This window comes from Triticum urartu, chromosome 7 (assembly GCF_003073215.2).
Source record: "Triticum urartu cultivar G1812 chromosome 7, Tu2.1, whole genome shotgun sequence".
Lineage (NCBI taxonomy): Eukaryota > Viridiplantae > Streptophyta > Magnoliopsida > Poales > Poaceae > Triticum > Triticum urartu.
Window position 1 is genome coordinate 51,320,410 of NC_053028.1, and position 27,097 is coordinate 51,347,506.

The 27,097-nt window shown below is 48.8% G+C and overlaps 1 protein-coding gene and 1 long non-coding RNA gene across 4 annotated transcripts; one reads left to right on the forward strand and one right to left on the reverse strand.

Moving 5' to 3' along the window:
• Positions 1–16,247: 16,247 nt before the first annotated feature.
• LOC125518596 lies at positions 16,248–19,175 on the reverse strand. Its single transcript, XR_007288040.1, has 2 exons — positions 18,574–19,175; positions 16,248–17,823 (listed from the first exon to the last, which is right to left on the reverse strand). It is a non-coding gene; the product is annotated as an uncharacterized LOC125518596 (long non-coding RNA).
• A 1,411-nt stretch (positions 19,176–20,586) lies between these two features.
• On the forward strand, positions 20,587–26,905 carry LOC125521099. 3 transcript variants are annotated; one of them, XR_007289016.1, is made up of 5 exons: positions 20,587–21,067; positions 21,171–21,411; positions 22,254–22,711; positions 22,798–23,014; positions 26,458–26,905. XR_007289016.1 is itself a non-coding variant. In XM_048686149.1 (4 exons), exons 1-3 carry the CDS (start codon positions 20,948–20,950, stop codon positions 22,917–22,919), a joined length of 483 nt encoding a protein of 160 aa, XP_048542106.1. In that variant the 5' UTR covers positions 20,587–20,947; the 3' UTR covers positions 22,920–23,014; positions 26,458–26,905. The 3 variants fall into 3 exon arrangements, 1 of the variants encoding a protein (XP_048542106.1); XR_007289017.1 differs by having other exon boundaries at positions 22,254–22,618; XM_048686149.1 differs by lacking the exon at positions 22,254–22,711.
• Positions 26,906–27,097: the final 192 nt, after the last annotated feature.

A 27,097-nucleotide genomic window follows, 5' to 3' on the forward strand; every position in this document is an offset into this window, starting at 1 on the left:
AAGCTGCGCGTCTTCCGGAGGGAGAGATCGAACCTCAACCCCGCGACGGTGAGTGCGTGCTCCTAGCCACCCACATCGACCGAGGGTTTTCTCTGCCGCCCCATCCTTTCTTCCGGAGTTTCCTAAATTTCTTCGGAGCGCAGCTCCACCACTTCACTCCCAACTCCATTGTCTACCTCGCTACTTTCATCTCCATGTGTGAGGCTTTCTTGGGTTGTCGACCCCATTGGGGACTCTTCAAACACATCTTTACCTGCCGTTCTCAGTCGGTCAAGAAGGCTAAGTCGAGTGACGAGAGGACGCAGGTGATCCAGCTGTGCGGGGGCCTGGCGATCCAGACGAGGGGGAAGAGTTGTTTTCCATCTATCACCTTCCCGGAGTCGGTCCGTGGCTGGCAGTCGACCTGGTTCTACAGCAAGGACGAGGCGACCCCAGGACAGTCGACTGGTCTTCCTCTTTTTTCCCTCGACCGAGCCGAGAAGCCTGCCCCTCTAAAAGTCGCGCCGGAGGAAAAGGCCCAAGTCAAGGTGCTGGCAGGTCGAGTGGTTGAGCTTGTCCGCGAGGGTGTGACTGGTATGGACCTGCTGGAGGTCTTCCTTCAAAGGCGCATCCAACCGCTCCAGGCCCGCGACCACCCGATGTGGCTGTATTCGGGTCTTGACGACACCACTCGGGTCCACCCGGAGGAGGTCACCGACGAGATGGTGGAGGGGTGGCTGTCGAGCATCACGGGGAACAAAGACAACCCCCGAGGAGCCAGGAGGGTAAACCCACTCGACAACTCGTATGAGGTGGACCAGGTATGTCTTTGTGCTCCCGACTGATATCTTGTCTTCTGCATTGGTCTTCTTTAATAAGTCGACTGACCTTCGTCTTGTCTGTTGTTTTCCAGGTGACCACCAAGATGTACTCGACGCCCAACGGGGCACAGGGGTCGACTGAGGAAGGGGAGGCGAGCGGAGGCGAGAGCGGGGACGACCAGGGCGAGTGGGAGTCCGACGGTGAGGGAGAGGGAGGCGACGACATCTTCTCCAGCGAAGGGGAGGAGGAGGAGGTTGAACCCCCCCCCCCCCCCCCCCCCCCCCCCCCCCCCCCCCCCCCCCCCCCCCCCCCCCCCCCCCCCCCCGCCCGGAGGGGCGATCCAAGCTCACCCACGATCCAGCGCGGGAACGTGGCAAGGCGACTGCTCCTGTTGGGCAGTCATTGAAATGCCCTCGGACCTCTTCTCCTCCGCCGACTGGGAAGGCTCCCAAACATCCACGAGCGACGCCATCCAAGCCGCCCAAGGCTCTGCCCAAGATGAAGATAGCTGTTCCTACCATTTCCGGGTAATAATAAGACTTGCTTTCCTTTGTCGACCGTGGACGGATCCTTGGTCGATTCACTGAACCAACTGATTAACTTTCGAGATTTGCAGCGGTGCTACTTCTGAGGTCTCCGCCAGGAACGACGACCAAGAGATGGAGGACGCTGTTACCTCCAACCCTGGTATGATTGCTGACGTCCTGCCTTTGAGTCGACTGAACCTTTATTGCTACTCTGTTCGATTGAATGTTTTCCTTGTAGCTCCTCCTCATGTTATCGACCTCCCGGATGACGACGACGACGGTCCGTTGAGAGTGAGGAGGCACAAGAGGACGTCGGCTGACAAGACCCCCCAATCCGCTCCGGCGTCCGAGGCCGTGGCTCGGGATGGTGGTGAGACCACTCGGGTTTCTGTGACCTTCGCCGTTCCTCTGGCGAGTGCACGGCCCTCGGCATCGACTGCGGATCCACCTTCGCTTTTTGCTGCGTACCCCGTACCTGAGGACCAAGCGGCTGCTGCAAAGGAGGCTATACGCCAGGCGGGGATGATGATGGAGCAAGTGAAGATGGCTCGGGAGGCCAGCCAAGCAGCCTATGACGCGAGTTCGGCTCTTCAGAGCAACGTCCAGGTCAGTCGACTCGACACTTGGTCTGTTATGATATGCTGTTTGGAGAGTCTCTTTTCCGAAGATCTTTTGCATCTGTATCTGTACACCCAATGGGTGTGTCTGCCAATCCTTTGGACCAGTGGGGGCACACTAAGTGCACCCACTGGGTGTAGTCCCCGAGACTACGGTGGACTGCTGGCAGTCGACTGTAGTCTTTACATTGTGTTGCTGTAGCTGTATTTCTTCACTCGGTTGGGTCGGGCCAGGTCGAGTGGAACTGTATCCGGTCGACTGGGGCAGTCGACTTTTTCTCTCTTTCTCTTTGTTTTTTTTGGTCGAACCAGTGGGGGCACGCTGAGTGCACCCACTGGGTGTAGTCCCCGAGACTACTGTCGAATGTTTTTGATTCGGCTGTGGTCTTAGAAACGTCGTCATTGTCTCTTAGCTACTCGGGAGCAACTTATCTTGGACGTCTGTCCACTGATTTTGCTTTTACAGAAATCTTGCGAACTCGTAGCTCGCTATACTGAGTTGGAGAAGCAGAAGATTCAACTGAACCTTGATCTGGAGCTGGCCAGAACAGAGCTGCAGAAGGTCAGAGACGGCGCCGCAGGTAACGCGACTTTGTCGATTGGTTAGTCTTTAGGCTTGAGTACCCTTTTGTTATTTCCGATTCAATCATCAATTCTTCGCAGAAAAACTGAACGAAGCTCTGGCGAAGAAGGATCAGGACTTGGCTGCTGCCCGTAAGGAGGCTGATGACAAGACCGCTCTGGCCGCACAGAACCTGGCTTCGGTCGACCACTTAGAACAAGAGAATACCAAGCTGAAGACTGCTCTGAATGAAGCCAACAGGGAGTGTTCACGTTGGAAGAAGGAGAACCTCACCCTGAGCGAGAAGCTGGAAGGCATCGCTCGCGGGAGGGACGACCTGGAGAGCTACTTGGGGAGCCTCGCCAAGAAGTTGTACCTTAAGCTTGAAGGTGCACATTCAGTTCCGACTGGTTTTTGTGTCGACTCAGTCTATGAAAATTGTCTTATCCTTGAATCGTGTATGCAGAGCTTTGCCAGAATTTTGAAGAGGAGACCAGTTGAGTGGAGCCAAGCTTGGACCCTGTTAACTCTCTTGTGAAGGACGAGGCTGCAATGAACGTGCTCCGTCTGGAGTCTCGTACTGCCAGCGTCGTTGACTATCTGGCTTGGCTGAAAGTGGCGATGTCGCGGATCGACACATCACTATGGCCTGGGACGACGCTTCAGAACGACCTCGAGTCTCTGATGGCTCGACTTAACGAAGTCCCAGGTCGAGTGGCGGAATGGAAGAAATCTTCTGCTAGATGTGGTGCTGATGTCGCTCTGTCTCTGGTCCGCGTCCATTGCAAGGAGGCGCGAGAAGAAAAGCTGGCGGCCATCCAAGTTGCCAATACCAGGAAGCACAGCTTTCAAGACTTCATGGAGACCTTCATCGCTGCTGCCACCCGCATTGCCGACGGGATCGACTTGGATGAGTTCGTCGCCCCTTCCAGTCCTCCTCCCGAGGAGTGAAAAACTTTGAATTTACCTCGGGATGCCGAGTGGATTTGTAACCGTTTAAACTCTGCCGAGCCGAGGGCTCAAGTGCTTTGAGGTCTAGGACTTTTTGGGCTTTTTCTGAACTTGATTTCTCGTTGGATATCTTCACGGTTTGATTCGTCGAGTGGAACTTGATCTTCACTCGGAATAATCTTGTATTTGCGACGCAGCTCCGAGGGAGAAGGTAGCGGTCGACTCGCGGATTGGGTCGAGTCTTGTACTTAGGCGAGCACTGGGCTGTAGCTAAGCCTCCGAGTGAGAGGTTTACTCTCCACTCGGTAGGATTTTTAAACACTTAGGCGAGCACTGGGCTGCAGCTAAGCCCCCCGAGTGGGAGGTTTGCTCTCCACTCGGTAGGATTTTTTCAAACTTAGGCGAGTGTCGTACTGCAGCTAAGTCTCTAGGTGAGAGAACTTAGGCGAGTGCTGGACTGCAGCTAAGCCCCCGAGTGGGAGGATCGCTCTCCACTCGGTAGGATTTTTTCAAACACTTAGGCGAGCACTGGGCTGCAGCTAAGCTCCCGAGTGGGAGGTTTGCTCTCCACTCGGTAGGATTTTTTCAAACTTAGGCGAGTGTCGGACTGCAGCTAAGTCTCTAGGTGAGAGAACTTAGGCGAGTGCTGGACTGCAGCTAAGCTCCCGAGTGGGAGGATCGCTCTCCACTCGGTAGGATTTTTTCAAACACTTAGGCGAGCACTGGGCTGCAGCTAAGCTCCCGAGTGGGAGGTTTGCTCTCCACTCGGTAGGATTTTTTCAAACTTAGGCGAGTGCCGAACTGCAGCTAAGCCTCTAGGTGAGAGAACTTAGGTGAGTGCTGGACTGCAGCTAAGCCTCCGAGTGGGAGGTTTGCTCTCCACTCGGTAGGATTTTTTCGAACTTAGGCGAGTGCCGGACTGCAGCTAAGTCTCTAGGCAAGAGAACTTAGGTGAGTGCTGGACTGCAGCTAAGCCCCTGAGTGGGAGGATCGCTCTCCACTCGGTAGGATTTTTTCAAACTTAGGCGAGTGCCGGACTGCAGCTAAGTCTCTAGGTGAGAGAACTTAGGCGAGTGTTGGACTACAGCTAAGCCCCCGAGTGGGAGGATCGCTCTCCACTCGGTAGGATTTTTTCAAACTTAGGCAAGTGCCGGACTGCAGCTAAGTCTCTAAGTGAGAGAACTTAGGCGAGTGCTGGACTGCAGCTAAGCCCCCGAGTGGGAGGTTTGCTCTCCACTCGGTAGGATTTTTTCAAACACTTAGGCAAGCACTGGGCTGCAGCTAAGCCCCCGAGTGGGAGGTTTGCTCTCCCCTCGGTAGGATCTTTTCAAACTTAGGCGAAACGGATTCGCAGCTAAGTCACCCACTGGGGGATTTCGTATGTAAACAAAAGTGACAACAATTAATGGAACACTCTTGCCTTTGATAAAAATGAACTGCAGGAATTTTTCTTATTACATCTCGTCCAAGGGAGAGCTCAAGTGTAAAAGGGGCGGAGTAGTTCCGCATTCCAAGCTCGAGGCTTGTCGATCTGGCGATCAACATTGAAGAGGTGATACGCTCCATTGTGGAGGACTCTGGTGATGATGAAGGGGCCTTCCCAAGTAGGAGCAAGCTTGTGTGGTTTCTGTTGATCCACTCGGAGGACCAAATCTCCTTCTTGGAATGCTCGACTCTTCACATTCCGGGCGTGGAATCGACGCAAGTCTTGCTGATAAATGGTCGATCTGATCATGGCCATCTCCCTCTCTTCTTCTAGGAGGTCGACTGCGTCTTGCCAGGCCTGTTATGCTTCATCTTCGGTGTAAAGCTCGACTCGGGGCGCGTTGTGAAGAAGATCACTTGGCAGAACCGCTTTGGCTCCATAAACTAGAAAGAATGGAGTTCTTCCAGTCGATCGGTTAGGGGTGGTCCTCAATCCCCACAGAACTGACGGAAGCTCGTCGACCCAAGCACCTGCCGCGTGCTTGAGATCACGCATCAGCCGAGGCTTCAGTCCTTTGAGAATCAAACCATTTGCTCTTTCAGCTTGTCCATTCGACTGAGGATGCGCGACCGACGCGTAGTCGACTCGTGTGCCTTGAGAGGCGCAAAAAGCTCTGAACTGGTCCGAATCGAAGTTTGACCCATTGTCAGTGATGATGCTATGAGGGACTCCATATCTGAATGTTAGTCCTCTGACGAAACTGATAGCAGTGCCAGCATCGAGGTTCTTGATAGGCTTGGCTTCAATCCATTTGGTGAACTTGTCGACTGCCACAAGCACATGCGTGAATCCGCTCCTGCCTATTCTCAGTGGACCAACCATGTCCAGTCCCCAGACAGAAAATGGCCAGACGAGAGGAATGGTCTTCAGGGCTGATGCAGGCTTGTGTGACATGTTGGAGTAGAACTGGCAGCCTCCACACTTGTCGACTATCTCTTTTGCCATCTCATTTGCTCTAGGCCAGTAAAATCCCGCTCGGTATGCTTTAGCCACAATGGTCCGAGAGGACGCATGGTGGCCACAGGTTCCCGAGTGGATATCATCAAGGATTATCCGACCTTCTTCTGGTGTTATGCACTTCTGACCGATTCCAGTCGCGCTTTCTCTATACAACTGCCCTTTATGACTGTGAAGGCCTTGGATCGGCGGACGATCTGTCGAGCCTCTTCCTCGTCTTCTGGGAGCTCTTTCCTTAGGATATACGCGATGTATGGTATCGTCCAGTCGGGAGTGATTGCCAAGACTTCCATGATTAGGTCGACCACAGCAGGAACTTCGACTTCAGTCGGATCTGTGGCACTTTTCGGTTGTGGGGCTTCTTCTGTGAAAGGATCCTCCTGGACTGACGGCGAGCGGATGTGCTCCAAAAACACATTGCTGGGAATGGCTTCTCTCTTGGAGCCTATCTTTGCCAGATCATCAGCTGCTTGGTTTTTCAGTCGGGGGATGTGATGAAGCTCTAACCCCTCGAATTTCTTTTCTAGCTTTCTCACTGCATTGCAATAACCAGTCATAGTTGGACTTCTGACGTCCCACTCCTTCATCACCTGATTAACCACCAAATCTGAGTCGCCATAGACCATGAGGCGACGGACGCCGAGTGAAATGGCCATGCGCAACCCATACAAAAGTGCTTCATACTCTGCTTCATTGTTGGAGGAATCGAAGTGAATCTGGAGAACATATCTGAGCTTATCTCCTCGGGGGGAGACTAGAACTACCCTAGCACCGGAACCATTCAACATCTTAGATCCATCGAAGAACATGGTCCAGTGCTCCGAGTGAACTTGAGTCGGAAGTTGCTGTTCAATCCACTCGGCGATGAAATCTGCGATTGCTTGGGACTTGATAGCCTTCTTTGCTTCAAACTTGATATCTAAGGGAAGGAGTTCAATCGCCCACTTGGCCACTCGACCAGTTGCATCTCTGTTATGCAGAATCTCTGACAGTGGGGCGTCGCTGACGACTGTAATGGAGTGGTCAGAGAAGTAATGTGCGACCTTCTTCGTGGTCATGTAAATCCCATATACAAGCTTCTGGTAGTGAGGGTATCTTTGTTTTGAAGGGGTCAAAACTTCGGACAGATAATAGACTGGGCGCTGAACTCTGAAGGCCTTTCCTTCTTCTTCCCGCTCGACCGTAAGTACTGTGCTGACAACTTGTCCTGTGGCTGCAATGTAAAGCAGCAGAGGCTCTTTGCTGATTGGGGCAGCAAGCACCGGCTGGGTGGAGAGCAGAGCTTTGAGCTCTGCAAATGCTGCGTCAGCTTCTGGAGTCCACTCGAACTTGTCAGACTTCTTCATCAGTCGGTAAAGAGGCAGCGCCTTTTCACCGAGACGAGAAATGAATCGACTTAGAGCGGCCAAGCAGCCTGTAAGCTTTTGGACATCGTGCACGCGTACAGGACGCTTCATCCGGAGTATGGTGCCAACTTTTTCAGGATTGGCATCGATTCCCCGTTCGGAAACAAGATAACCGAGTAACTTTCCACCTGGAACTCCGAACGTGCACTTTGATGGATTGAGCTTGATATCATACCTCCTGAGGTTGGCAAAGGTTTCAGCGAGGTCAGCCCGCATGTCGGAACCTTTCCGTGACTTGACCAGAATATCATCCATGTATGCCTCCACATTCCGACTGATTTGAGTGAGTAAACACTTCTGAATCATTCTCATGAACGTGGCTCCGGCATTCTTGAGGCCGAACGGCATGGTGACATAACAGAAGCATCCAAATGGGGTGATGAAAGCTGTTTTGATTTCGTCGGGTCCATACAGACGGATCTGATGGTACCCGGAATAAGCATCTAGAAAAGACAACCTCTCGCATCCCGCAGTTGAGTCGACTATTTGGTCCATGCGAGGGAGAAGAAAATGATCTTTCGGGCAGGCCCGATTGATATGTTTGAAATCAATGCACATGCGAAGTGACTTGTCTTTCTTGGGGACCATGACTACATGGGCGAGCCACTCGGAGTGGTAAATTTCTCGGATGAACTCTGCTGCTAAGAGCCGAGCCACCTCCTCGCCAATGGCTTGCTTCTTCTGGACGGCGAACCGTCGAAGATGTTCCTTCACAGGCTTGAATTTTGGGTCGACCCGTAGACGGTGCTCAGCCAGCCCCCTGGGAACTCCAGGCATGTCAGAGGGTTTCCATGCGAAGATGTCCCAGTTCTCACGGAGGAGTTGGATGAGCGCTTCTTCCTATTTGGAGTCAAGCGTCGTTGAGATGTGAGTCGGGGCAGCATCGGGGTCGGTCGGGTGAATGTGGACTGTCTTTGTTTCACCGGACGACTGAAAAGCTGATTCTGAAGCAGGCTTCTTGGCTCGTAGCAACTCGCTTGGATCGGCAGTCTTTTGGTACTCTTGCAGCTCGACCACTGCCATCTGAGCATCTGCAATCTTTGAGCCCTTCTGAAAGCACTCTTCCGCCTTCTTCTGATTGCCCATAACAGTGATCACACCTTTGGGGCCAGGCATCTTTAGTTTGAGGTACACGTAACATGGCCGGGCCATGAAGCGTGCGTAAGCTGGCCTGCCTAAAATGGCGTGATAAGCACTTTGGAAATCCACAACCTCGAATGTCAACTTTTCCTTGCGGTAATTCTTTGAATCACCGAAAACCACATCAAGAGCGATCTGGCCGAGTGATTGGGCTTTCTTCCCAGGAATGACTCCGTGGAAACTGATGTTACTGGTGTTGAGCCTGGACATCGGAATGCCCATTCCTTTCAATGTTTCAGCATACAGTATGTTCAGGCCACTGCCACCATCCATCAGGACTTTAGTCAGTCGAGTGCCTTCAACAATTGGGTCGACCACCAAAGCTTGCCTCGCAGGGGTGGCAATGTGCGTCGGGTGATCAGACTGGTCGAATGTGATGGCAGTCTGAGACCACTTCAGGTAACTGGGTGTTGCCGGGGCAACCATGTTCACCTCTCGGTTAATGACTTTCAGTCGACTTTTGCTTTCGACATCGGAAAAAATCATCAGGGTGGAATTGACTTGGGGGTATCCATCGTCACTGTCTTCCTTGTCCTCGACTCTGTCCGACTCTTTTTCCTTATCCTTGGACTGCTTTCCTTGGAACTGCTGGATCAGGAGCCGGCACTGTCGAGTGGTATGCTTTGGGTAAATAAAATTACCCTCTTCATCCTTCTTGGTGTGGATGTGACATGGCAGATCCAAAACATCATTTCCGTCTTGATCCTTGACTTTTTTGGGCTTCCAGGTGCCCTTGGGTTTCCCTTGAAGTTTCCCTGGGCTACGGCCAGGGCCTCCCCAGGAGCGGCTGGCTCGGCCTTCCGCTTCTGCTTCCGACTGGAATTGCCTCCGGTTTCCTGGGCGACTGCTTTCTGCTTGCCACTCCGGAGTCGATCTTCATCTTCTCCGTTAGCATACTTGGTGGCAATCTCCATCATCCGATTCAGAGACATCTCTCCAGTTCGACCGAACTTCAGATTCAACTCTCTGTATTTAACACCTTCCTTGAAGGCACAAACTGCTTGATGGTCTGGCACATTCTCAACCGAGTGATGCAGCGTGATCCACCTCTGGATGTATTCCCTCAGAGTTTCATTCGGCTTCAGCACGCAAGACCGCAACTCTGTAAGGCCTGCAGGTCGCTTGCATGTTCCTTCAAAGGTTATAAACACTCGGGAGAGGTCCTCCCAAGTGTAAATGCTGCTGGGTGCCAACTGATTTAGCCACGCTCTGGCCGAGCCCTCTAACATGAGAGGCAAATGCTTCATGGCCACCTCATCATTCCCACCGCCAATCTGTACAGCCACTCGGTAATCTTCGAGCCAGGTGTCAGGCTTAGATTCACCGGTGAACTTGCTGATTCCAGTCGCCAACCTGAAATTGGGAGGAATCACTGCGGCTCTGATGGCTCGACTGAAACACTCTGGCCCTGAAGCGCGTACTCTGCTGCTGGCAGGCGCATCTCTGTTGTGGCCTTCTCGATGAGCTCTGTTCCTGTCAACCAAACCTTGAACGAGGATGGATCTCGCATCAAAGCCAGGGTCCCTGGGGTCGACTGGAATCCTCTGCCCAACACTATGAGGGCGTCTGTCATCTTTCCGTCGAGGCGCATATGACCCACTCCTCGGGGGAGGGGTTGGCACTCGACGTCGATCATCACGGTCGAGTCGGTGATCATACTGCTCATTCCTCCTGTACTGATCATGCCGGTCACCACGTCCCTCATGCCTCGGGGGCGATCTCGGGCTGTGAGCCGACTCGACTGTATCTGTTGTGACAGATCGACTGTGGATCCTATTCCGCGACTGAGAGACAGCGGAATTCTGGTTTCCCGCCGCCCGGAGCAATGCTCTGATCTGTAACAAGCCCCTGCCAGCCTCCGACTGGGAGGGCTGAATCGATTCTGCTATACGGGCCACGGCGGCCAAATTCTGAACTGGGGTTCGATATACCTGCGTCGGCGGGAAGAGCTGGCGTCGACTAGACTCGGGAGCCCGCTGACGCGCTTGCTCGTCGAGTGCTCGCTGGAGATTCTCCAGTCGAGTGCGCTCGGCCAAGTTGGCCAAACGCGCGTCCTCCAAGGCCCGGGCCTCGGGGGTCTCTCCGACGATAGGAGTGCGGAGCGAGTCCATGTTCCGGCGGCGAAGCTCCTCTCGCTGTAATGACGTGAGAGGTTCGGGGAGATACTCATCGTGGGGATGCGATGGACCGCCCCCACCCGTGCCTCCATCAGTGCGAGGGAAACCGGGGGGACTGTGTGTTCCATCGATCGCCAGAACCTCAGCCGATGGATCGCTGCTGTCGCACTCGGATGCGGTCTCCACGGAGCCAGTCGACAGGTCGAATAGGCCGTAGAGGGACTCGACGGGCTCGATTGCCGCGACTTGTGGGGCTGCCGATTGGCGGGCCACGGCATGCCTCACCCACCGCTGAAGTCTTGACCGACCAGAGCGCTTGCGCTGGTGGGAGACAGGGCGGGGAGACGACGCAGGGGCCGACCGATACTGGGTCAATGGCTGCCGCAGGAGGATGCCACGAATGCATGCGCGGAAGTGCATCGCACCGCGGACGGGGAGCGCGTCGATGTCGAGTGGTGCCTCCTGAAGCCAGGCGGAGTCATCGACGATGAAGGTGAGCGCGCCGAGACGGATCTCGCGGTCCTCCACCAAAACTCCGCAAGAAAACATGATCAAAGGGATCGGAAAAGATCGCAACTTCTCCAACTAAGCGCTAAGATTCCTGCCCCACGGTGGGCGCCAACTGTCGTGGTTCTAACTCTGACAGTGATGTAGGGGGGTGAATATGGAGAGGCTAGATCTTAGCTATTGGGAAGTTGTTACACGCGAGGTTTACGAGTTCAGGCCCTTCTCGGAGGAAGTAATAGCCCTACGTCTCGGAGCCCGGAGGCGGTCGACTGGATTATGCGTGTATGGATTACAGGGGTGCGAACCCTTCATACTGAGGAGGGGGTGGCTTATATAGAGTTCGCCGGCTCCCTCCTGCCCTCAGTAATGCAGGGTTTAAGGTACATTAAGGTCGAGCGTTACTGGTAACGCCCCTAATAAAGTGCTATAATGACCATAAAGACTACTTAACAGCTGACCGTTTGCCTGCGGAGTGACTATAGGTCTCCTGGCGGTCGAGTGGTTGGCTTCATGGTCGAGTGATAGCTTCTTGGTCGAGTGTCTTGAACCCGTCGAGTGGGATACCTTCAAGTCGATTGAAAGGTGACTTCTCCTAGGGGTGTCCTAGAGTAGGACTCTTTGGTCAGGTCCGTGTCCCTACCCTAGGTACATGTCTTCATCAAGGACCGAGAGTATATCGACCAGAGGGGGTGAATGGGAGAGTTAAAAATTCTTTAGAATGTTTTGTAACCCCACACATAGCAGCGGAATTAAGTTTTGGTAGAGAGAAGAACAATCAAGCACTCTATTGAGGAACAAAATCATCAATGTAGGTAGCAATAACAGATACACCACAGGCTTAAGAATAATAATGACAATACAACAGGCTAACATGAACAAAAACATGATGGAACAAGTGATAGGGATATGAGGGAAATACACTATGAATAGCTAAGATGATGAAGATGAACAAGCACAGAGCAAACGCTTGAATCTAACAGAGATAGATACGTAAACATAACTAACAACCGAAGGACTGATCTTAACGAGAGCAATGTAGAATGATGTGAAACTACATGTAATAGAGGTGTGTAGCAGTTATGAATGATATGCAACGAATGAATACAGATTAAATAAACTATCGACGGGTCTCTGACTCAATTTTCAAATTCCTGATGTTTTTTGCAGCACTGGCACCTGCTGTCTAGGCAGCGCGACTGCGAGTGGCTGGGACTAATGATGGACGTTATGTATGATGCTGCTCACCGCCTTACCTCGCAACAGCCCCCCTAAGACCGCGACCACTTGATGGCCTTTTTCTTTATTTCTTTTATGCTTTCCTTGGGCATGTTTGTGTTGTTGCTCTAGTAGAATATTCTATTTCGGTGCACTTAAAACACTTGTATGGACGTGGTGGTGGATTTTTTTATAAAGCAATGTGAAAGCCTATTTCGAGAGAATGGGACCGCTCAGATCTCCTCTTTTCACAAGGCTTGCAAAATGGGGATGCTTCAGCATGCAACTTTAAGGTCAATGGCCATGATTCTGATGTAGGCTACTGAAAGAACGCGGATGCCGCCTAGAGGGGGAGGTGAATAGGCATTTTAAAACAATTACGGTTTAGGCTTGAATAAAAGTGAAATAAAACTAACGTTTATTTAAATTACCAAGCACAAAACCTAAATACAGTAGGCTCAACAATGTGCACCAACCACTTATGCTAAGCAAGGTAAACCACTTATGCACTTACTGTGTGATACACTAGACCCACCTTATATAGTGAGTACCAGTCGGACCTTCCAGTACGACTACCTTGTTACAACCTCACTCCAATCGCAAGCCTAGCCTTAGGAATCCCCCTCCTTAGGATTAAGGGTAATGACTTCAAATATGGCCAACTCCTATAGTGTGACGGGCGGTATGTACAAGGCCCGGGAACGGATTCACCGCCGTATGGCTGACCGGCAATTACTAGTGATTCCTGCTTCATGTAGGTGAGTTACGACCTGCAATCCGAACTGAGGACAGGTTTTTGGAGTTAGCTCACCCGCGCGAGATCGCGCCCTTTGTCCCGCCCATTGTAGCACGTGTGTCGCCCAGGGCATAAGGGGCATGATGACTTGGCCCCGTCCTCTCCTTCCTCCGGCTTAACACCGGCGGTCTGTTCAGGGTTCCAAACTCATAGTGGCAACTAAACACGAGGGTTGCGCTCATTGTGAGACTTAACCCAACACCTTAGGGCACGAGCTGACGACAACCATGCACCACCTGTGTCCGACATAGGAGGATCCAACCATTATGTTCTGGAAAAGCTCAAGCGGTACTACCGCTCAAGGGAGCGGTATTACCGCTAAATGTAGGGGAGTTACAGAGACCCAACGAAAACAAGCAGCGATACAAGCACGGTACACTACTGTCGGAAGGTCCTAAGACGACACATGTATAGGAGACCATTCGACCAAACTGTGTGTGATGCATGAATCGCAAACGATAATAAAATATATACGTGTGCCAGAAAACAAAACGTGTGTGACCGCCCATCCATCGGGCACGATGATGATATGTAGACCGCGTGTGATAGAGAGCAGACATTTAGACGAAACATTATGTGTGTGATATGTAATCGTAATGCGCAGGGGGCATTGTTAGAAGCGTGTGTGTTTATTGGCAAACGCTTTGTATAAAGTAATGGTTTGCGATGGTTAGGAGCATCACATATGATGAGTTGTGCGAATACTCGTGGGTGATGATTTAAAAGTTATACATATGGTTCCTTATGTAAACATGTGTGTGATAACACGTGATACCGCATACGATTGTGTGCTGGGAATTGTGTGCTCTAACGGGCATATAGTGTAAATAAGAAAAATCATATGTGATAGTAATAACGAGTGGCGCTCGACTGCTCCGTGACCACCGCAGAGACGGCTGCTAGGCGCCGCTGCCACTTTGATGGCGAGCTCGCCAAGGTTGGCGAGGAGTGGTCACGGCTAGGCCGCCGGCAGGGCTCCGAAGGCAATGTCAGCAGTGGCCGCGGCGGCACTCCACACGACACAATAGGAGGCGGAGCAGCTCCTCCACGAGCAGCAGGCAGCCGTCAGACAAGGCCGCTGCGACCCTCCGGCGCTGTTCCACCGCTCGAGAGACCACAACGATGACAACGGCAGGGCAGGATGGCCACATGTACAAGGTGGTCGTTCGATATAGGGTTTAGGTTTTTTCTAGTTTTTGTTAAACTGTCGAAATATCAACCTTTTTATGTAAATTATAGTCGAACTTGAATGAATTCGGCTGTGTTTGCACAATTTTTGTCCGGTTGGTTCCAATTGTTGTTGAAATGTATGTGAGCACTATCGGATGGCAGTCACTGGCATTAGTATCCGCGAACTGGTACCTCTATCCAGGAAATTTGCTGGTTGTCGTTGGAGATGCCCTCAACCATGGGTGCAATATGTCCCAATATGCAAGAAACCAAATTCTGGAAGGAGAATCTTGATGTGTGCACCGACACTGACCAAGCCGCCAAACAATATTGGCAAAGGATAGAGGACCAATTTCTTCCGAATGATGACAAAGTATCCCTTGAGTACGCCACACACCTATAGGTCACTCCAAGGTCGTTGGGATGTGATCAAGCCGATTTATAGCCGTTGGAGTGGTTGCTTGGAGCAAATCCACAATGCACCTCCAAATGGTACTGTTGAAGCCGATTATGTGAGTTTGTTTTCACATTCCAAGTAGTGCAAATGATTATGCGAGTGGTTGCATGTGACATACTTTGACATTGTTTTCATTTTGTAGCCCAAAATTGCGCAAGAAAGATAGAAGGACATGAAAACTTCCAGTGACAAGTCATTTATAGCAGAGCGTTGTTGGAAAATTCTTCAAAATATCACAACTGGTAGTTGATTGACAAAAAATCCCTGCCGAAGAGAGGTTAACTCACCAAGTTGGATGATGATGATGAAGATGACGATGGCCCAAGAAACAAAAACAAGCCTGATGGAAACAAAAAGGTCAAGGACAAGATCAAGAGAGAAGCGGAGGCATCAAACTTGCGGGACAAGATAGATGCCATGGTGCAATCAAATGAGTTGATGATGGCCAAGACATTGGAGGCAAAGAAGGAGTTGGCCAACAAGAAGGCACAAGAGAAGCAAGAAAAGGAGCAATTCCTCAAGAAGAGGGGTTGCGCAAGGCCGCCATTGAGGAGAAAAGTGCCCTTGCCGAGGAGAACAAGGCCTTGGCCAAGCTTCTTGCATAGGAGAATAATATCATGACGATGAACCGCGATGACATGGATGACCTCATCAAAGAATGGCATGATATCGCAAGGAGGAAGATCTTGGAGAGAAGGAACCAAGCGACGACGGGTGGTGGACAATGATGATGATGGTCATGATGGTCATGGAGGTGGTAGTGGCTTTTGCATGAGGTTCTTTTGGACCATGGATGGAAACTATGTTTAATTTCCGCGCAAACTATGTTCTAATTTGTAGCCATTTGTTGGAATTGCGGTCAAATTGTCTAATATATATGTTTTTTTTCGGTTTGAGGGCTAGCGCGGGCTACAGCCGAACAGACTCCACAAGACTAAAATGTAAAACAGAATACTCAAAACACGTTTTCCGTGGACATTATACTCACTTTAAGAGTGGGGTTTGATAGAGGTGCTCTCATATTTCTCTCTTCATTCATACTCCCTCCGTCCCAAAATAAATGACTCAATTTTATACTAACTTTGTACTAAAGTTAGTACAAAGTTGAGTATTTTGGGACGGAGGAGTAAAATCGAAGAAATCCACGAGAGGCGCACCCATTCATAATAATTCCATCAAAGAATCATTCTTTTTATAGTATGGAAACTCTTGTTCCAACCTCACCTGACATGCTACTAGCCCGCCCGAGACGAAAATTTGGCCAAGACCCATCATCCAGCGCATCGAACACCAAGTGTTTGGTTGTTGGGCTATCCCTTCTTGGACAGGGATAGCAGTTTTTTAAATGGATGCCATCTGTTTGGTTCTTGGGCGAGCTGGGATTAGGAGGGATACGGACATCCAGATGCTTGGAATATTCGTTCAAAATCCGGCTCCGCAGCGACGCGAAAATGTCGCGGACCTGGCCATCCCGCACTCACGGCGCGAAACGTTTTCTGCGGCCTCGTCTTTCCTTCGTTCATCTGTACTTCTGTATCTGTATCTGTACTACTATTAAACAAGCAAACATATTCTCCACTATGTCCACCCGGTTAAACGTACACAGGCCAAACAAGACAAATTACCATCCCCAGGATCAGGCATCTAACCGTCCACATAAAAGTCAGACCTCCCCTGTGTACGTTTAGCGATTTACATGAGCGGACGAAACTCTGCCATCGATCAAACAGTTGCACCTCCCCCGAAAAAAAAAAAACAGTTCCACCCTTTGCGTTCGCGTCCAATCAACTACAGAAAATTAGCCACAATTAATGGGAATTAACACGTCTGCCTCACAACAAATTTCTAAACTTACGGGAATCAGCCCACCCGGACGTACGTCGCAGCCGCCCAGCCGTGCGCCATCGCCGCCATGCGTAGCGGACGACGCCCGCTACGACGCGCTTCTCGCCAATGCAGGTGCAGACTATCCTCTTGTGCGCAATACGTGGCCAGTTCCATCCCAGTTAATCTCGATGTCTTCTTTCATGTCGCCGTTTAGATGCACACTACAGTCAGACGTCGGTGCCGCCAAGCCACTGTTGTGCCCTCGCCGCCCAGCCACTGTTGGCCATCGCCGCCCAGCCACAGGCCCCGACATCGACGCCGACGAACTCCTCAGGCAACGCACCTGCCTGCACCAAAGGAACATGGTATAATTTTACAGGATATTCAATTGGGTTAATGTGATAGGGCCGATCAGTTCCTGATTTTAAAGGAAATTCTATTTAACATATATGTGCATACTTCATTGCTTCCCTAATCCCTGTCAAATTTGCATCTTTATAACAATGCTCTTCACTCTCAAATTTGCATATTTACAATAGTGTGATGACGAATGTATCAATTTTGTACAAACCATAATAGATCTACCTCCTATGACTTGAACATGAATTTTAACAGTGCATCAAACTGGAGCCCTCCATCATATTGTTTTAACAGTATAGTGCTCGAATCTGTATGACTGAATGAATAAAACCCAGTAAGTATGATCTATTTGTAACTTGGTCCAATAGAGTGGAGAAGAAAACCCAATCCAAGAATATGCATTTTCCTGTACACAAATTTGGTCATCTTCTATTATCAAATTTGCATATCAGATGGCTGCAGGATAAGTATTGCATGATAAACAACAATATGAAACAAAACATATAGGCTCGGAAACAGTTTGGATTTTACAAGAGAAGATCTACTAAAGTAAATTCAGGTTTCATCAACGGCGGAGCTAGGATTTGGGAACGGGGTAGTCCTCCTCCAAAATTAAGTCGTTTCTATTAAAGAGGCGCTCTGATGTATCACCGTTGTCTAACTGATGCATTCAAAAAATAATTGGTAAATTCAGAAATTATGTAGTAAGTACTTGATCATTTTGGCCAAACCAAATCCTAGACTATCATGAAGTAAACCTGTCAATTACTTGTTCTGTACAATGCTCAAAAGCTTCGGGTTGATGTATATGGCAGGCAGGTATGCCTCCCCATTCCCATCTTTGTGTTTATTTCAGAGTCCCAAAAATTTAGGATCGAACAAATTCCCTGACTCTTAGATGGTCTTCAATATCCATTTCTTGTAAGCCTGCAAACACACTTCTGATATAACCGGGGTTCCGGGACAACAAGAAATATATCTAAAAGGTTGTGCTACATCATGAATACCACTTGTGTAGCTGTCGTAAGTAGTACTGAAGATGCCAGAGATGTTTATGGACTTCTAATAAAGCAAGTTATTCCAAGAAAAGGAATTTTTGAGGTGATAAGCTCTTTTAGCCAACCACCGTCCTCTATATGACAGCCATAGCATCATCATTATCCTACACTATCAATTATTCACTCTTCAACCTGTATTATCCTAGAGTCATACATACTTATCCTACTATGCTTCTCTTGATCCTCTTTTATTTGCTATAAAGCTCGCATTTGGGAACTTCTAAAAACATGCTTTCATTTTTCAAAAAAGAAGTAAATTTCTTTGGCAGGATCAAGCCAAATCAACCTCATCTGTCTTGGTCCCTAGCGCCCCTAGCCACCCAGATTTCAAATCTACCAATCAATCAACTTTATCGCAGCATGGTTGCCTCAATAATATTAACTAACTAGAATCCCCACTCATAACAGTTGCTGCAACCAAGTTAAGAACATCTAATCGAACAACTTCTAATTTTTCTCCCTGATTCTAAAATGACTCATACTTAAACTAGACTACTGAGCTACCTATGTATATTCAGGAATGGATGGAAATTAGGGATTAGCAGAAGTGGGTAATGGGGAGTATCTCAAATCAGAAATAAGCAGATATGAAAGCCGAAGTGGGGAATAGATCGTCTACCGGCACCGGCTTGCACTTGCAAGGGACCATCCACCGCGGCACAGCTGCCGCACATGGGCATTACAGGGCGCAGCGCAGTCGCACGCACAGGGTGGTGGGAGCCGCCGACGAGCGAGATGGAAAGGAAGGCACCAGGCGCGGAGGTTGCGACACATGATTGCCACAGCCGCCGATCTGGTGGAGGCAATTCCCGCGCCTCCGCGTCAGCCTTCGTCCGGCGCCCAGCAACCAGACCGAGCTTGAGCGGATCCTCGGGCACTTCGGCGACCGATTCGACGAGGAGGGGCTGAGAAGAGTGGGAAGAGTGCGAGACCTCGCGCCGGCGGTGGGGACGAAGAGGAGGGGCGGCTTGAGGAGAGAGAGAGAGAGTTGTGGGCTTGTGGCCACCATGGAATAGGGAGCAGTGGGGAGAGGATAAGGGAAGGTAGGTGATGAGGCGAGGAGAACTGAGGGGGCGTCCGGTGTGTCTTTTTCTTTTACCTTCTCTTTTTTTAGTTGGTTTTTTTAGCCCTTTTGGTCAAGTTAGCATCCGGTCTTGTCCAATTTAGTTTTTTTTTATCAATAGATGATATTTCCGCCTCTATACATTTATTTTAACAGTAAAAATGATCTCTGATGTGCACGAGGTATATATATTTACACAATAGCTACATGTTAGTCGCCTGACTTTTGAATTCGGGTCAGTCGATTTTGGTTGAAGGGAGAAACAGGCGAAGAGGAGGAAGAAGCTCACCGGAGGGGAGGAAGAAGCTTGCTGGCAAGCTACCTCATCATCTATCTTAGGGTTGGGGTGGGGGAGGCAGCACGACAGGGGGGGGGGCGGCAGTACGGCGATGATGAAGATTCCCGAAGAAAAAACAGGCAAGGCCCGGGGCTAGAGGGATGGCTGGGGGCGGCGGCGGCACGGCGGTGGGAGGAGGTTCCAGGAAGGGCCGGACGGTGGTGGTTGCCGGTCCGGCCGGTGGTCCATGGGACGGCTGGGGAAAGAAATTGTCGGAGGTAGAAGAAACTCCCGAGGCTGAACAAGGTATGGTATTGTTCATTTTGCATCGGATGGCCGGAAAGAATCGACTGGCCCGGTTTATATTTCCATTTCCAGTCGATTTACACTTGGCCACTTCCATATTTTTATGTGTGTATGCCCTTATTGCATATAAATGAGTACAATTTATGTGTTAATGAAGACGTGCGTTGCACGTGCACGCTTACTAGCCTCCCTGAAAAGCCCAACGGCCCCAACGCTACCTTTTTCCTCTCTCGCGACGGCAGCGCATCTCTCGCGACGGCGGAGGTTGAGTGAGCAGCGGCATGCCTCTCTCCTTCTTCATCTTCCTCCTTGTCACGCCCTCTCCTTCCTTTCTTCTCTCTCATGCTTGAGCTGCAAGCTATCGGAGTCATGGCGGGGGCGGCGGCGATGGCAGCGGACAAGTCATTGCCGCGTGCGGCAGCCAGTGCCTTGTAAATGGAGGCGCCTCTCTCCGGCCGGTACAACCGCAACTGTCATAGCGTAGGCGTCGGCTGCGCACGCGTGGATACGCGCGCGCCAGGCATAGTGTGCGTGCACTTGTTGTGCGTGGTGCACTTGTTGTGCGTGCTGTGTTTGCGCGCTGTGCTTGCCACACGGATCCGTGACCGTGAGTGTTGTTTGAGACTTTGAGTGCTGTGTGCGTGGCTGATTTGATTGATTTTTGTAATGCATCAGCTCAAAGGCGACAGGGAAAACATGAACGGGATCCCCTCTCCCAGAGTTTCTGTCCAATTTCTGTTTCACATGTTTGCTATATCCTAATGTTCCTACTATGAATTGCTTGACAGAAGCTGTGCATGTTGAGTTTTCTTAATTTTTCAGAACACTCCAATGGCCATCCCTAACCATGACTTATCCTTCCAACCAAACAAAATACAGGATAACATCATCCACACCAACCAAACAGAAAAATTGGCTATGCCTAGCCGGATGGTTGGGGGTACCCACATCCATTAAAATTATCCCATGAACCAAACACATCCCAACAGACCGTCACTGTCCCTCGTGACGCTCCCTCGTTCCCCTCCACCACAACGCCTCGCTCCCCTCTCGCGCCGCCGGCCGGCCACCCGTCTTCCCCACCTCCGGCCACCGCCGCCCTACCCTCTCTCCCGCAGCCCACCGCCCCTCTCTCCCCATCGCCCCCTTTCTCTACCGTGCGGCCGCTCTCCACCCCGATCCACATCGAGCCGCCGACCAGCCTCACCCTAGCTCAGCCTCGCCGGCCACCCCCTCCCCTCCACGGCCGGCAGACTTCCCCAAAGCTGGCTGTCCTCCCCGCCGAGCCAGTGCGCCCCCGGACCCGAAACCCTAGCCGAGCTGCAGCAGCCGCCGCCGCGGGGCCTCATGGCGCAGTCCCATGACCAGGTGCTCGCCTCCGCCTCCCTCCTGCACCTTCCGGTGACCGTGCTCCCTGTCCCGCTCGGCGACCTCGCTGCTCCGACGACCCCAAGCTCCGCCTTAAAGGTAGCAGTTATCTCTCTTTTCCCTCCCGTCTAACCTCGATTCCGTCTTGTATACGCCTGCTTGCAACGTATCCGCGTTGAATGCGTCCTGTGGTTTTGGTCAGGTCATGATGCTGTTGCTAGGCGGTGGTTTTCCGTTGGCGGTGGTGCCTTCCGGTGGTTGTCTGTCATCGGAGTTCCTGGTGCCGCTCTTCTCTGACGATGATGCTGTGGATTGGCTGCTGATTTTGGTTTGGTCACGGTGGTTTTCCTGTGGTGGTGGTGCTGTCCATCGGAGCTGCTTCCGTTGCCCACCGGAGCTCCTGCCGCACCTTGTTCAGCTCCGTCACTGCCGACGTCATCAAGGTCGTGTTCCTGTTCTGATTCATCCCTATGCAACTTTGATTTCAGAAATATATAGATTGTCAGTTAGTTATTTTGTAGATCTGATGCATTTGAGAAATGAAGATTGTTCTGCTAATTGTGATTCGTTTAGTTAGTTCTTGTGTATAATTCTAATGCTTATCAAACAGGTGTCATTTTGTTTAGTAATTTGATTTGTTTGTTTCGTAATTCTGTGTAAATCTACTGTGATTTCTCTCTTGCTGTAAGGTTTGGTCAGTGTGGGTGTCGATGTAGATTGGAACAATATAAGTAATGTATTTTGTCTTACCGGAAATGTAAGTAAGTGGGGATCCCAACCTGTGTGTTCTTTTATTTATTTACCTTGTTTAATGAGTTTACCACTAAGATAGTAATTTAAATCCACATTAATTCATTGCTCTTGTAAAATTTTGATAATTGTGCTGACAAATCAAATCTGGAGCATTTGCAGCCACGTACATGCACATTATCTTTACTGTGTGGCATCACTTTTTTTTTGGTTCTGCTTTCTTCTGATAGCATAGGATTTTTTACCCACAGAATCTGTTGTTTTTTCATGTTGTGCACTTCTTTGCTGGTTGCGCCTTGGCGTTATAGTGAGTAGTAATATTGCTTGGCTGAAGGAAGCATGCAGAACATTTGTGAGACTTGCATTTTTTCCTGCTGTGTCATATTGGCATAAACTTACATAGAGCACGCTGATGCATAAGTATGCTCTTTGCTAGTATCAATCTACGCATTATTGCAATATATGACCTGTTTGTAGTAGAGAGGGATTTGATCTTGAATTGTTATGACGATCTCATCATCTTGGTCTGGTGCAGGCTTCCTGGCACGGCTCCATCTCTGACCGGCTGTGTACTGCGGCATCGCTTGCCTTCTGGGAGAAGGACCATTTGTAGATGCTCTGCCTTAGCGGCGACAACTAGGTCGACCTACTCCTGCTCATGGTTTTCGAGTCGCGCGACTAGTCGATGAGTCACAAAAATATATCGACTCAACTTGTTAGTGTCGACTCGAGTCGCGAGTCACGACTAGTCACAACTGCAGGCTCGACTTTTTCCGAGTCGCTACCCCAGAGCGACTCGGATGAGCCGCGACTTGAAAACCATGCTCCTGCTTCTCTGATGTCAACCATGGACAGGTTGCTGCTGATTGAGCCACTACCACGTCGCGGCATGAATGCCAGGTCCATGTCTTGCTCATCTCGTGTGTAGAAGTTTTCCCCTGTTTTGTGACTCAAGAATAGCCATATTTAGCAGTCCTGCTAAAGTGCAAATAGGTATTCACCAACAGCCATACTAGTGTGTAATGCTACTGTAGATTTGTAGTTGATCAATGTGTGCTTTAACTTGATTTTTTGCTCAGGTCCCGGTGATGTTGTGGTTGTGGTGGGTCCTCCGGTGGCGGTGCTGACATCCAGGGGTGCTGTGGTGGTGGTGCTGTCCACCGGATCTCCTGCTGGTGCTGTCGACGTCCGTGTCCGCTGAGCTGCTGCTGCTGGCGTCGACTACGACATGCTGCCCCTGCCTTCTTCGACTGGTACCTCCTACAGCACCGCGCCCCCACTGGCGTGCCACTGAAGGTCTCTCGTTCTCTCTCGATTACTCCCTATTTTCCTTGAACTGCGACTTGTATGTATTTTTGTGTAGAAATGCGGTTTGATTTTGTTTATACCTATCTGTGATGTAAAGGTTTTAGATCCAAGTGTTTTCTGGTTGCATCATACATATTGGTATTTGGTTTGTGCTGTCCACTAAAAAGATAGGTAATTTTCTAAGAAGATAAATTGATTGACTATGAGGAGATACCAGAATTATATGCCACTGTACTTGGCTGTTTTTCCACTTTATAGTGGTACACAATAGTCTTGATATACATATGCACCATTGTAGATCATTCATCTGCACTGAAACTTAAGCTTTTCTCCACTTTGAGGATTAAGTAAGTACTGTAGTAAGCAGTGGAGTTGATGTTTGATACCGAGGTGATGATGAACATGTGAATATGTAGTCTTTGTTGTATGTGTTTTGCTGGAATGATTTCCAGAGCAAAACAATGCTACATCCCTTGGTTACTCTTGATAGGCATGTCTTGATTGATCTGGTTCACTAGACACTGGTCTTGGTTAATTTGGTTCTAGTAATTGTTGCAGTTTAGTAAGTCCTTACTTTTTTTTGCTCTACTTGGCTTGATTAGGTGCTCTATCAAGTAGATTGGCTACTGTTTTGGTTTCAATTATTTATTTATTAGAATCATTGCTAGGTTGAACTGATCAATTGGTAGCATAATATTGATGATTTGCTCAAATACCAGTCCTTGTAGGTTTTGAGTTAGTCGATGGTCATTTTGCTCAAACTTGACTGCATATTGATCATGTGCCTGAGAGTAGTGATGACGGACTTTTACGGGGGTTTTACAGGGGTAGTTCCAGTTGGCAAAACGTGATTGGATAAGGAGGAGGGAGGCACCCCACCCCAGCTGAAAATCGGGGGGGGGGGGGGGGGGGTCAATTTAGATAGATGGAAGGAGTCTGTAAACGTCTGTATAGGGTCCGTGTGTTTAGCATTATCGCGTGCTTGACTATATGGCTCTGTCCTGGTTTTGGTTGAGTTTAATGTGGCTTAACCTTAACCATTCATTTAATGTGGCTTAACCTGGAGATTTGAGTTCTTCATATTTAATAGTACTAGCTAAATACCCGTGCGCTGCATGGAAAAACAAACAATTGTACTTCATCAAGGTGCGCGTGAAACGTGATATATGTAGTTTTCAACTATCAAGATAATGGTTGGTGTTCTTTCTCCGATAACTTCTTTGTCGGCAACCAACACATGACCTTCTGCCTCTCCATTTTTTTTTATTTCTTGCCATCCTCATTTTCCACCTAGGGTGTTCGTCTTTTGTTCTCCAACTCTTACCTGTTGCAAAAAATGATTGTTGGCGGTTATATCTATGTCTAAGTTCACATAGTCGTCTTCACCCACAGCCTTCGACTGTTGCGATCCTATGGCACACTCGTCCCAGTTTGGGCGCATGTGCTTTTCAAGAAGTGTGGTATGAAATAGCCACCAACATCAATTTCACTGGTATAAAAATCTCAATACAGACAAAAATTCATATGGTACTAAAAATTTAAAGTTGACAATATGGCGGTATCCCTTACATCATAGCGTTACTCGGCCGGCTTTTTTTAACATGGGAACTTACATGTGTTAATTCGTTTATTTTCCCTCCTGAGATTTATTTCTTTAGCCATGGATTTATTTCTTATACATTTTCCTTTATTCATTATTCATAAACTAAGAAAGAAATTTCTTCAATGCTGCTCATAAAAATTTTCTATGAAGTGGGGATTGTTATAAAAATATCCTTTTCTCATTTCTAAGTAATCTCTAAAAATGTTCATTTTTGTGCAAAATTGCTCTCACTGCCAAGAATGATGTTCATGGTATTAATTTATCTTTTCCACACTATTCATCTTTTGGAAAAGAAAAACTGATAGTAGCGGTTACTATATTTATTCAAATACTTCTAAAACATATTCCCATTGCCTAAGAGAAAAGTTGTTCACTGTTGGTCACATAATTGTTCATCTGTTGCTAAAAAACATTCCCATCCCCAAAACTTTTGTTCACTCTGATTCTGTGAATTCAATTTTATTTATGTAGATACACACTGGATTTTTATAAATGTTGAAAATCATTTGTGTAGGTATAGCTAGATTTTTTTAGGTACGTGTATCTAGATTTTCTTAGAGAAGCTTAGTTATTTTTTTAGAATCTGCAGCGTAGCTAATCACCATGACATTCTTTTAGGGCAGACAGCTAGCTTTCTTAATTTAAAACAGCAGTGTATCTAGCTTTTTCTTCCAAGGCTAATCAGCCCTAGCTAATTGGTATTGCTGTGGGCCGGTGGTTACTTTTAGACCTTACCATTTTTGTGTATTGGATGTAGATGGAACGGTCTGAATATGTCCGATGATAAGTGTTGAGTGTTGAATGATGACGTACCACCATCACCAACTCCCATTTAATAGTAAAGATTTTGGTATTGCTGTAAGGTTGTGGCTGGTTGCACTTCTATTAGCTGATTTGGACTTGAATGATCAAACTTGGGTAAGCTCTTTCGTGATTCGACACAATGCTGGCTAAGATGAATTCTGCTCTGTTGCCTTGTATGAGATGCAAATGCTGATGCTTATCGAAAGATGCATTTCCTTTTTTTTTTTAGTGCTCTAAACCATCGCCTACTTGTTGCCTGACTTGGGAACTGTGTATCACCACTGAAACCAACCCTAAACTTGACCTTTAAATTAAATGAACAAGTAGTTAAGTGATTGACATTGTCTATGAAATCTGAATTCTACGACTTGATCATGTGGCCAGGATATGGTTCTTGATGCTGGTTTCTGATTTACTTGGTGTTTATACTAGCTGTCACTTCTTAGTCAATGTTATCCACATGTTGCTTTATTTTTGGTATGCCCATTGGGTTTTTGTCTCGGCTGGGCTATGTGCTGTGCGTCGGCTTTGAGGGCTGAAATAGATTGTAAGATGTGTCTTTCAAATTAACTTGTGTGCTTGGTTTGGTCGACTTAATCAACCTCAACCTTAAACCTGGCTTGTATTCAATGTTTGCTGAATCTGGAGCTTGACTTGTTTCTTAAACCAGATTTCTATTTAGTGTTGAGCTTCTATTTACTGGTTGCATTTGTTGGTCTAGTAGATAAAAGTGATTAATCTTTTGTGATTCAACACAATAGTGCCTTATATATAGGGATAAATTGCTGGTGTTTTGTGTTTGAAATGCATGTCCTGCTGCTTATTTATCTGGCTAGCTAGTTTGTTTATGATGCCACGTTGGCACGTAAACGGCTTCAAATCCATCAGCCTGGTAGCGTTTGTGCTCCTGCAAATTGCTTCAGCAAGTGCTTATCTAAACCAGTAATGTTCCTTGTGTTCATCGCTAGATAGAGTATTTCCAGATTATTGAGATTTGATCCGCTATGCTACTGTTTCATTACAGGTTCGTTTTTGGATAAATTCGGTGCTTTTGGAGAATGAGATGCTTGTGTGGACTAGAAGGAACAAGGGCTTGACATTCCTCGCTCGCCGGCTGTCTATGCGGCTCATTGCCTCCGGCTGCTTGGGTGCCCAAGTTCTCGCAGCAGTGCTTTGGTTGCGGCCTATATAATATTTTGGTCCTGGTAATGTCAAGTAGCAGTTGGCATGGTGGTAGCATCGTTCTTGTGATGCTCCAGGTTCAGGCGCTGTAATGGCTTAGTAGTATTTCTGATGTGTCTTGTTTGGGGCCCTGTTTGACTTTTGGGGATGATGACTGGCTACCTTGGTTCCGGCTTTGCTTTTATTCTAATTGTAAAGAAAAGGGTCTTGCGATGATGGATCGATGTTGTTGTATCAGTTCATCATCGGATATTGATCTGTTCATAATATTATTGGCAAGCGAGTATTCATCTTGTGGCAATCTAATACTCCCTCCGTCCCAAAATAAGTGACTCAACTTTGCATCAAGCTATCAAAGTTAGTGCAAAGTTGAGTCACTTATTTTGGGATGGAGGGAGTATGATTCAGCTGCTGTTGATCTGTGATCCGACTTTTGATAGCTTGATCACTATAAATGGAGTACTAGAGTCGTTTAATGTACC

Excerpts from the sequence above, each read along its gene's own strand:
- LOC125521099 (XM_048686149.1), top strand. The coding sequence starts at position 20,948 with ATGGCGCAGTCCCATGACCAGGTGCTCGCCTCCGCCTCCCTCCTGCAC. Across the intron at positions 21,068-21,170 it reads CCCCAAGCTCCGCCTTAAAG|GTCATGATGCTGTTGCTAGG; the intron begins GTAGCAGTTATC and ends GGTTTTGGTCAG. Across the intron at positions 21,412-22,797 it reads TCACTGCCGACGTCATCAAG|GTCCCGGTGATGTTGTGGTT; the intron begins GTCGTGTTCCTG and ends TTTTTTGCTCAG.